Below are 12,212 nucleotides of genomic sequence, written 5' to 3'. Positions count from 1 at the left end.
TTTATCTTCACTATTTAGTGCCTTCCCCCAGCTAGAGTGTAAGCTTATTCTCCTAGAAAACCAATTTCTTGCCCACAAGCCTTTTGTTCATGGTGTTCCTGCTGTTTACAATGCCTTTTAAATGTTTTTTTTTTTATTTTATTTATTCATGAGAGTCACAGAGAGAGAGAGAGGCAGAGGGAGAAGCAGGCTCCCCGCCTAGCAGGGAGCCCAATGCGGGGCTTGATCCTAGGACCCTGGGTTCATGACCTGAGCCGAAGGCAGACGCTTAACCATCTGAGCCACCCAGGTGCCCCTACAATGCCTTTTATCTTTTTTGCCCTGTACTTCTTTTTTCTAAAGATTAAATCCTACTCATCTCTCAGGACAACTTGGATCTTACTTAATCTGGGTGACTTTGTTAACATCTTTAAGTTAAGTGCCCATCCCTTAGAATCCCTCAGAATTTTTAGTGTACTCTCATAGCACTTACCTCATTATATAGTTATATGTCTGTCTGCCCCATTAACCAAGTTCCTCATGCATGTGGAAGAATGGCTGGAGAAATAGGTAGAGCCTAGAAAAGAAACTATGAGGATCTGAATAAGGACAGTTTAAGGAGAATGGAAAAGAGATGATAGAATCAGGAAATATTTAGAAGTTGAAATAAGCCAGACGTGATTATTGGTTGAATATGAGGGATAAGGAAGGAATCAAGGATAATTCATGTTTCTCATTTAGATTATTATGTGGATTATGAGGTTTCCAAATGAAATAGGGAATATGAGAGGAGGAACAAGTTTGGGTGGTAGGATGATGACACTGGTTTGAAGTATAGCGGGTTTAATTAACTCCATAGAGACATACGTGCAGTAGAAGGTGCAGGTGCAGGCCTTGGCCATATAGTTCTTAACACAAGGAAATGGATAGGTCTTCAGCATGCAAAGTAGTAGTTACAAAATAAGAAAAGCTGAGACTACCAAGAACTGCTAAGGGCAGAATCTTTATTTATTGATGTCAGTGTTTAAGGAACAAGAAGAGGAAGATAAGCTCTTGTGTGGGAAACACAGAAAAAAAAAATAGATGGTGAAAGAGGAAGCAGAATGTGATACTGTAGAAATCAAGGGTATTTAGACTCAAGAAAGTGGTGGCTATGTCAAATATAGTGGAGAAGTCAAATCAAAACAACTATGTACTAAATCTTTACCACTCTTCTTGCAGCCTTACTAAATCCCTTCTTTCAACCCTACTTCTTACTGAACCACGTTGATTCTTATTGAGTTGAACCACCTTGGCTTCAATTTCACGGAGAAATTTGAAGTTATAGGGCATAAACTGCCTCAACTGTGTCCCCTTCCTTCTTCCTTTACAAATTTGCCACTGTGTCCGTCCATCATTTCCACTTTCCTTCTAATATAAGGAGATTCAAAGCCAAGTCTTAACATTAGTGCCTTTGATACCAAGAGTTGTCTACATTTTATGTTTTCTCCCTTTTTATGACTTTCTGATCCCAGTATCCCTCCACAATTATTCTCAAAAAGGTTACCATTTGAAATTTTAGTGGAGGGGCAGAAGTGGAAAACCAATTACAGGGTGATGAATATTGAATACAAGATGGGGCAGTACCAACAGAAACTACAAATAGCAGTCACTGATGGAACTGAGAGGGAGATAATGCTCAGTCTTCCTCCCCAGGGAAGCAAGGACACTTACATGGATCAGATTCAAGCACTATCCCAGAGGTATTTCATTTTGGAGCTCCATGAAAAATATGTCCTGTTTTTCTTCTGCAGCATGCCAGTGACTAAGTCTTTACTATAGAAACGAAAATGAGCCAGTTCTCACAATGAAAAGTGTAGAAACCCCAGATTTCATTCATTTGTTCAGTCATGCAAAAGTTTTTGTTTAGTTTAGTTTTGTTTTTTTGAGGGAGAGAGTGAGCACAAACGGGGGCGGGGGAAGGGGCGAGGAGAAGGGGGAGAGGAAGAGAGAGAATCTTAAGCAGGGCTCGATCTCACAACCCTGAGATTGTGACTTGAGCCGAAATCAAAAGTCAGACATTTAACCGAGTCACCCAGGCACCCCTGCAAAAGTATTTCTTGAATGTCTGCTATGTGCCATGCTTAGGTTTAGGTGCTAGGAATACAATGGGGAGTAAAAACACAGTTCTTGTTTTTGTGGAGTTTTATGGTATAGTAATTTGTTTTTTATTTCCTTGTTTAAATTAAACCTAATTTATTTAACTAATTTTACTTTTTTTCTCCTTTAGTATCCTCTTATATATGGATTGATTCTTATTCCCTGCTGGTGTTCTCTAGTTTGCCTAAGTAGAATTTACATGGGAATGCACTCCATTCTGGTAAGGAAAACATTGTGTTCATAGTGCTTTATTTTTTTCTGAAATTGACAGGCAATTTTATAGTTTTTAATCATTGTCAAACTTACAGGAAACCTGAGAAAATATTATTGTAAATCTTCTTTGTTTTGCAAAAATACAAATATGTGTGTGTATAATATATATATATTAATATATATGTATATTAACATGATGTTTTGTGAACATTTAACTTAGTAATCATGTATTTTGTGGAAACAGTTCCCAGCAATCACAAATAACCAAATATTATGCTCAGGATAAGGTTTCTCCCTCCTTCCAGTCTCAGTTTGATTTTCCTTCTCATTCTCTTCTCTGCCTCTTCTACCACCGAGTAAAAACCAACAATACAGAAATCAGGGAGAGCTCTCATCAGTGAACACCCGGTGACTAGAAACTACATGAACTTAAATCACTTATATTGACCTATTAAATTCTAATTTTCTTCTTTTTCCCAACGGTATTTTTGTGCTTACATCAGTTACTCTATTTTGAGAATGCTGTTCAGTTTAAACAGCAGCATAGGTACCCTGTACTCTTCAGGCACGCCTCCTCACCTCCCTTCCTCCTCTTCCCATTGGCATTTCTTTAATTCTAGCTTGCATCATCTCTTCACCTGATTACTGTAATAGCTTCATTAGTAGCCCTACTTCCAGTCTGACAGCACTCCCTACAGTGTTTAGTCTCCTGTTGTAGTTTACTTTCAAAACACAAATATGATGCTATACTGAATGACTTACGTTTACTCAAATGTGAATGGTGTTTTCTTATCTCCATAGCTTTAGGAATGCTGTAACTTCTGCTTGGAATACCCTTTTCTCTTTCTTTGTCTAGCTAACTATCTTATCCATTCTTTAAGAGTCACAAAAACATTCTTATCTCCTAAAAGCCTTAGAACATTCCCCATCTTTCCTTTCTCTAGACTGGTTAGGTGACCTTTCTCCCAGAGCATCTTGAGCATAATTCTGGCACAGCACTTATGCTGAACTGCAATTGCTTTTTTTTTTTTTCTGTCACCCCCACTAGACAATAAGCAACATAAGAAAAGTAACTATGTTTCTCTCCCTTGCATCTAGTGTGGTGTCTCTTGGTACATTCTTTGAATGTATTATGTATTTTGTAGATAAAGGATCAGAAAAAAAGTAAATATGAACTAACTCATGGAATCCAAAAATTTATAACTGGTTACAAATTTTTCTTGTCCTTTTAGAATTTTCTACTCATAAAAATATATACTTAACTTGTTTCATAGCTGTAGAAATACTGGGTTTCTATTTTTACTTAGATTGCTTACCTTCAGAAGCTGCCCCTTCAGTAGTAAATTTCCAGAAGTTGCAAATACTATTTTAATAAGCACATTATTCGTGTTCAACTTTTTATAATTATTTGTATTAATACAAATTGTGAATTTACATATAATTCTGACTAATCTCTACTAATTTTATAATGAAACCAAGTATCATATTTTTAGGTCAGATCTAATATTTGTCAAGAGAAAATGTTATCCAGCTCTGTGCCTTGTTAGTTATTTCCTTCCAATCCCAAAAGTTAGTAATACTATTCCTAAAAAACTACCGAATGGTTATGCATCTTTGAATGATAAAAAATGGATCCCTGATATTTCTTGAAGGAAAAGATACTAGATTATATTACCCCTAGGTTCATTATCATAATAAAAAGAGTAATAGGAATCTGATTATATTGAATATATAATCTAAAAGATGTGTTCTTTAAAAAACAGATGTTTAGTGGATTGGTCAAATATTCAAGCTGAGTTCAGTTTTTACATCGCTTCTCGGCCTTTTGGCTAAGATCAAGTGCAGTTCAGTTTTTACATACTGGATGTCTATTTTTGAATCAGCTGATGTAAAAACAATATTGATGTATTATTTTTCAGATCATGCATCTGATAACCTGAGTCCTTTATTCAGAAACCTTCTTGTTCCATAGAATGTTTCATCAGTTTTATTCAGACTAGCTACTGAATTTTATTATGTGTAGTATTACAAATTTTTGTTTTCCTTTTATTTTTTAGTTTTCCTTTTAAAAGTAAAATCATGGGTAACTTGCAAACATGTAAATTATGCCCTGTGTTATGACCACAGTTTTTCCTAATCAATAATACATTGCTTCTTATCATTTGCTAGTTGATGTATAAAACATTTTTTCTTTATTGCATACTTTGTGCTATAATGCTTAAAACCACTTAGTATACATTTTAATGTTATACATTAAATTGATATCACAATGATAGCCATCATGTTTATGTCCTGAATTCAGTTGTTCCTTCCTTCTGGTTCTGTTGCATGGAAGTTCAGTTTGCCTTTTTTTTTTTTTAAAGATTTTATTTATTTATTTGAGAGAGAGAGAATGAGAGACAGAGAGCATGAGAAGGGAGGAGGGTCAGAGGGAGAAGCAGACTCCCTGCCGAGCAGGGAGCCCGATGCAGGACTCGATCCCAGGACCCCAGGATCATGACCTGAGCCGAAGGCAGACGCTTAACCAACTGAGCCACCCAGGCGCCCAGTTCAGTTTGCCTTTAACTACTTAGGGTAATATCATAAATAATTAATAACTCAATCTGAAAAGGAGGTAGATTTGTAGAGTCTTGTAACAATCTAAGTTTAATATTCCTGGAGCTCTACAAAAAAAGTAGAGGACAACAAATATTGGATATTTTGTGTTATACTGAAATATACTTCTAGAATTATAATTTTTATGAATTATTTTGAAGAATTTTTTTTTAAAGATTTTATTTATTTATTTGACAGAGAGAGACACAGCGAGAGAGGGAACACAAGCAGGGGGAGTGGGAGAGGGAGAAGCAGGCTTCTCGCCGAGCAGAGAGCCCGATGCGGGGGCTCAATCCCAGGACCCTGGGATCACGACCTGAGCCGAAGGCAGACGTCTAATGACTGAACCACCCAGGCGCCCCAAGAATTCTTAAAAGTGATCAGATTTAGGGGCGCCTAGCTGGTTCAGTCAGAGGAGTGTGTGAATCTTGATCTTGGGGTTGTGAGCTTAAATAAGTAATAATAGAAAAAAGTGATCAAATGTAAAAAAGTCTGTCATTTAATTGATTTTTTTCATTTTTAAAGGTACTGTAAAAATATTTTATAGGAATGAACATGTACTCCTATCTACGGTCTGAAAAATCTATAATTTAAAAAAAATTAGCTAACTTCAGAGCTATTAACCCTTCCTTTCACTTAACCTTACATATTATATATGGTTTTATGTAAAAAACTCATTGTCATTTATTTAAAACTTCTAACTTGGTACACATTCTGTGTGAGAATTACAAGGCTCAGAACACTTCCACATTAGCATATTCTGAAAATTTTGAATCAGTCATGAAATTTAATAAGAAATAAAGCAGCAGCTTTTATCCTGGTAGCCAAAATCCTGTAGTTATTTCATAAGACCTGTGCCTTTGATTATAAGGTAGGGAAGAAAGAGTAAGATAGCAACCAAAGGAACATGACCTCATAAAGTGTAATTATTTGGCAATTAGTGATTTGAAATATGAAGAATAGAGGTTTGACAGTCACATAGTTTGACAGCTCCATATCCAAAAGCATGGTCAGAATTTGGGGCACTTCTGGAATCTCTGAGTAACTGCAGTAAAATTCAATTAATAAGAATTCTTAAGTAACTTTTAGTTTTATCAGTGAATTTTCATGGAAGACCTCATGTTCAAAAAACATGTTGAAAATTTAGATTTTCACTACAATATTTAATTCCTAATGCTGAGAATATTCTTTTTTTCAACAAATGTATTGAGCACCTTCAATTTATGAGATTAAATACCTAGCTCTATGACACTAGTCCAGTTTTCTTTATTTAAAAACTGGTAATTAAGGTAACCATAAATTTTTATCGAATTTGGATTCCTTGAAAGGGGACAAAAGACACTTTTAATATTCTGGGGACAAGAGAGCAAAATAAGATTGGTGAGCCATATCAGGGTGTTTGTGAGGATCAAATATGACACTAAAAATAAAGTATTACAACAGTATTTTCAGTACAGAAAATATTATTCCCTGAAAATGTCTTTAGCCTAAGTTAAAAAAAAATTAGTTTCATCTATTTTTTGAAATAAGTTGAAAGAAGTTTCATCTATTTCTCTTACAGAGTTCTTATTAAGCAAGATCATATAATCAATATGAGTCTAAAGAATTACTCTGTCTCAGTTTAACTAACTAAATATTGCCTGCTTACTGTGTGCCAGCCATTGGGTATATATGTATAAATAAGATAAAGTCTTTGGCCTTTGAGAAATCACTAAATATGTAATATGTAATGTAGTGATTCTCAACTGCAGCTGCAAAATGGAATCACTGGGGAACTTTTAAAAAAAAAAAAATTGATGCCCTACTCCCACTTCAATTCAATCAAAATCTCTGAGGATTGGCCCAGGCATCAATATTTGTAAAGTTCCTGAGCGATTTTTAAAGGGCACAGGAGTTGTGAACCTTTGGTTTTCTGGTAAAAATAGAAAGCAAAGAAATGTGGTAACTGTTGTAGCAGGTTTGTAGGAGATGCCATGGAGGTAAAGAGGAGGAAATTCCTTATTATGGAGTAGGAAGAGAAAGTTTATGGAGGAGATAGATGCCTGAGCAGAATCTCAAAGGATATGATGTAATGGTTTGCCTAAAATATAGAAGGAAAGGTAATTCCAAGATGACAGAAAATAGCCTATAAATTCATTATGGGATCTGGCATTGAAGCGTTATTTTTTCTTTTAAGGTTTTTTTATTTTTAAGTAATCTCTGTACCCAACATGGGACTCGAACTCAAAACCCTGAGATCAAGAGTCACATGCTCCACTGAAGCATTAGGCTAGAGAGAAGCCAGATGTGAAATGCTCTATATGTCCTTCTAAGGAGTTTGAATACACAAGTGATAACTTATTGTCTTAGTTCATACTTTCATAAACATTTTGCTAAGTGATTATATCTTTCTTTCACCTACTATCAAAGCACTTACATAAAGAGAACACAATTACTTTTAAATAATCTCCTTTCATATTTTAGAATCGGAAAATATCCACGAAAACTTATTCTATATAGAAATAAATTTTAAAAATGCTTTCCTAATGATAGTTGTAATTGTTGAAAAAAAGAGTAAAGAATTTCACTTTCAAATGATTTAGTAGATTTTGTTAGAATAGATAAATTCCTGTAAAGGATTCATGTATTCATTCATCCAGTAAATATTTGAGTGTTTACAACGTGCTAAGCTTCCTAGGAAGGTGGTGTTAAAGAGGATAATTTCCTCAAAATTTTTAGCTGCATATGCAGTTCTTACTCTCTTTAGTAATTGTCTCTATCTTTAGCTATTCTTATATTTCATAGTATTCCGATTTAGAATTTTATATTGTTTAGAACAGTGCATTGTGCAGTTGACTTTGCTGATCCATGATAAAGTTTTTATAGAACTGCTGCACAGTGAGTACAATGGCAGGAATTTGGGAGTATACTTCAGTCTTAAGTGTAAAAGGCAAACTTCAAAACTTCAAAACTTTTGAATAACATACCTTTATGGATCTTGTGGCAGGGAAGGCTTTCTTAAAAAAGAAATAATGATAAATACGACATTAAAATTTAGAACTTCTGTTCATCAAAAGATGCCATAAAGAAAATGAAAAGGCAGGCCACAAAATCCAAAAAAGATGTTTACAGAACATATTATTGATAAAAGATTTTATATAAAGGATTTATAAGACCATCTGAAAAAAATCATGTAAATCAGCAAGAAAAGAGAAAATCTAAAAGAACAGCTGCAAAAAGACACAAACATACATTACACAGAAAAGGAATAACCCATAAACTTATGAAAAGATACTTACTAGTCAGGAAAATCTAAGTTAAACATCAAGAAATGCCAACAATTGATGGGATGTAAATTTTTATAAACATTTTGGAAATTTTTTTATTGTCTTATAAAATTGAACATGCATTTATCCTATGACTCTGCCCTTCTGTTCCTAGGAAACTTGCAGACCCATACCAGGCAACACTGAAACCAAGAACATAGTAGCACTGTTTATAGTATCCCTGGTTGGCTTAAGAATAGATACCAATTAAGAAAGCACTCGAGCTCAAGAGCTCAACCATATGGGGCTCCTGGGTGGCTCAGTTGGTTAAGCGACTGCCTTCGGCTCAGGTCATGATCCTGGAGTCCCGGGATCGAGTCCCACATTGGGCTCCCTGCTCGGCAGGGAGTCTGCTTCTCCCTCTGACCCTCGCCACTCTCATGTGCTCTCTCTCAAATAAATAAATAAAATCTTTAAAAAAAAAAAAAAGCTCAACCATAACCAATAAACTAATCCAAAATCTGTAAACCACTTAAATGACCATCAGTGGGAAAATGGATAAACTGTATAATCACACAGCTATTGGTTAAGGCTTTGGGTCAACAGTAGGCTATCAGTTAAGGTTTGGGGAGTCAAAGTGAATTTTCCACTGTGAATTTATGTGAATTTTCCACTGTGTTGGGGGTTGGTACCCCTTATCCTCACGTTGTTTAAGGGTCAGCTGTTAGTCTTTTTTTTCCTCCAGAAATCAAAACTACACAATTTAGGCATAGTTTATTGTGGGGGATTTAAATATAAATTTTTATATAGTATATATGTAGTTAATTTATAAAAAGGTAGAATTATGAAAACAATACTTTCATTATTATTGTCAAATTGATCTTTTTACTATCACTAAAAGTTTTATTACTTATATGGTCAGTAAAGTTTACTTTGAAAATGTGACATTTTAAAAATTTATATTTAACATTTAAAATGTGAAATACACATTTTTAAATGTCAAAAACAGTATTATACTAAACAACTCTACTCTTCTCTTTTCCCAGGATATTATTGCTGGATTCCTATATACCATTTTAATCTTAGCTATCTTCTATCCATTTGTGGACCTGATTGACAACTTCAATCAAACTCACAAATATGCTCCATTAATCATCATCGGGCTTCACTTAGCCTTGGGGATCTTTTCTTTCACTCTTGACACCTGGAGTACATCCCGAGGAGACACAGCTGAGATTCTAGGAAGTGGTGCTGGAATTGCATGTGGATCTCATGTTACCTATAATCTGGGTCTAATATTAGATCCTTCTCTGGATATTCTACCATTAGCTAGGCCCCCCATTACTGTGACTCTGTGTGGAAAAGCCATATTGCGGATCCTCATCGGGATGGTATTTGTACTAATAGTCAGAGATATAATGAAAAAGATTACCATACCTTTAGCCTGTAAAATCTTCAATATACCATGTGATGATGTTCGAAAAGCAAGACAACACATGGAAGTTGAACTTCCTTATCGGTATATTACCTATGGAATGGTTGGTTTCTCTATCACATTTTTGATTCCTTACATATTTTTCTTTATTGGTATCTCTTGATGGAGAAATCCTATTTGTAAGAAAGGAGGGTATCAGTTACCAATATCTAAAAATATATTCTAGTTAAAAGCCAAATCAGAGTTAGGCTTTTGCAGGAATTTAACTTAAATAATTATTTAAGTAAAGTCATAAGAGTCAGTGCATTTTATCATTGCACATCCAGATATTGTTTTAGGTGAGCTGAGCTATTTTAACAGGGAGAAAATGATAAGTATCCATTTAGAACGTTCATGTAATGTTTGGAGAGTTTTATGCTGTTATGAATTGGAGTTATATATAATATATATTAAGATACATAATATACAATTATGTATCTAATATATGTTATATATGAAATAATATACCTAAGTTATTTTAAACTATGGGGCTGTATTATAAAATCAATAATAATATGCAAACAGTGTACCTGTATATCTGGACTTAATACAGGCACATTGTTATTAACAGATATATTTAACATTTATTTACTATGGGAGCCATTTCCTAATTGAATTGCATAATTACTAGGCCAGAATTCATATGCCACCACATAATGATTTACTGCCTCTTTTACACTGCCATCACCTTTCATGTTACCCATGATGTTGAACATGGGAGGCATTTTTAATGGACCAAATTTTCAGAAAAATTAGTTTTTTTATTCCTTTTTTTTTTTTTTAAGTTCTTTACACTGTGTTGAATGTACTTTATTTGCAGTTGTTCTGGACATCAGTTTAATAATTCAGGTACTGAATTTTATTGCTTGCTAATTGTGCCTTTCTGTTGTTGAATTAAGAAATGCCATGTATACTGTGATATAAAAATAAGATGCTAACTTTAAGTTACATATAATCAGGCAAATATTTTTAAAATACATGTCAAACTAACAGGGCTAGAAATAAGCCACCCTCAATTCTTTAGCCTTTGTTTGGAAAGAAATGTGGAATGGGCTAAACTTTCTCACTAATTTATTGGGAAGCTGAATGGATAAATATTTCCATTTTTGTAGGTATTTTTCTGTGCATTGTAAGTTATAGGAACAAGATATATTTTTTGTACATTGTCTTGATTGTTTATACGGCAGGTAGATATTTCCAATGAATGGAAATGTAATTGAAATTTATAGATGGGACAATGCACATGCTTCATTTGTAAACAAACCGTTTTTCTAAATTATTTGGAAAGGATTGGATTTAGCAGTGTTAACTTTTAATACCCATTTATTAGCTACTTAAGGTAAATTATAAAATCTAAAAGTATCAGTATTTCAGATCCTATTATTTTTTCAATTTTTATTATTTTCACAGTGGAAAATTTGGGTATTATATTAAACTATTCTTTATTTCTGTCTGTGCCTTTATATTTTGAAGTGTAATTGTAGTTAGGTTAACATTAAATTTATTTGTAGTAAGTTTTTCATAAAGAAGAGAATTAACTTTCCATATAAATGAGCATCAGGTATGGAATTACTGACTTTAGTGCAATATCTGTCTGATTATCCAGAATTATCACTTAAGATGTTTCTATTTTGGACAGCATAACTATTTAAGCTCATATTTTTATAATTCTGACTGAGAATTTAGGGACATGGTAATTTTTACCAACATTGAATCTGATAATTTTAAATAAAGCAACTAAATTTGGAACCTTTACCTATTAGTAGGAAACCAAGGCACTTAGGAATATATCGGTACGTTGGAAAATGTGCAAAGAACTTTTCTCTCAAAATGTGTTTAATGAATTGAATTCTAGGGACTATTTCCCATAATTTGGGTCTATGCTATCTTATTAATTTTTATATCTAGCTTAAAAGGTATTTGAAAATATTCCATTTCTTTGTGGTTTATTACTTTCTGTCCTATAATAGTTCCATGCTAAGTGTATTTTAAAATAAAAGCCAAATTCAGAATTGAAGGGTGTTTTGTTTGCCTTCTATGCATTTGTCTCTGTATTATCCGATAGAGATATATAAAATATGCCTAGGATTTTCATGCTAGCAGGCTTTTCCTCTGAAGCATTTTATTCAAAATCAGAGTGCTGGGTTTTCAGTAATAGAAGACACTGAAGAAATTCTTTAGGGTTCCAGCTGACTTTGAGCTTCAATTATGATCATTCCGACACTGTACTTTTATTAGTGAAAAGTTTCATAATATTTCTTTAAGAAACTTATGAATAGGGGCGCCTGGATGGCTCAGACAGTTAAGCATCCGACTTTTAGTGTTGGCTCAGGTCATCATCTCAGGGTCATGAGATCCAGCCCCACCATTAGGCTCATGCTCAGCAGGGAGTTTGCTTGAGATTCTGTCCCTCTCCTGCTCCCTCCCCTTGCTCATGCTCGCTCGCTCTCTAAAATAAATACATAAAATATTTTTTTTAAAAAAAACTTACGAATAAAATACATTTCAGCAAACTGTGGCCAATAGTATTATAGGTAGTTGACTGCTAATTCATTGTTTCAGGAATT

General features: G+C 34.0%; 1 protein-coding gene and 1 pseudogene across 2 annotated transcripts in view; both read left to right on the top strand.

The window, feature by feature from the left end:
- Positions 1–12,212, top strand: part of LOC123861678 (sphingosine-1-phosphate phosphatase 1) — a 113,653-nt gene that overhangs the window by 21,329 nt on the left and 80,112 nt on the right. The window contains exons 2-3 of one of the 2 annotated variants that reach the window (XM_045901005.3): positions 2,249–2,338; positions 9,218–11,662. The exons of the other annotated variant lie outside the window; for it this stretch is intronic. Coding sequence (XP_045756961.1) covers positions 2,249–2,338; positions 9,218–9,769 — 642 coding nt within the window. The 3' untranslated portion in view covers positions 9,770–11,662. Of the gene's footprint in view, positions 1–2,248; positions 2,339–9,217; positions 11,663–12,212 lie in introns of those variants that run through there. 2 annotated transcript variants of the gene reach the window in all.
- LOC123862787 (U2 spliceosomal RNA) lies at positions 4,141–4,293 on the top strand (annotated as a pseudogene).

The sequence above is a fragment of the Mirounga angustirostris genome, unplaced genomic scaffold, assembly GCF_029215605.1.
Source record: "Mirounga angustirostris isolate CCGP_5_RB_7025 unplaced genomic scaffold, mMirAng1.0.hap1 SCAF_9, whole genome shotgun sequence".
Lineage (NCBI taxonomy): Eukaryota > Metazoa > Chordata > Mammalia > Carnivora > Phocidae > Mirounga > Mirounga angustirostris.
Note: the sequence above shows the minus strand (reverse complement) of the source record. Positions and strands in the feature narration are given on the sequence as shown.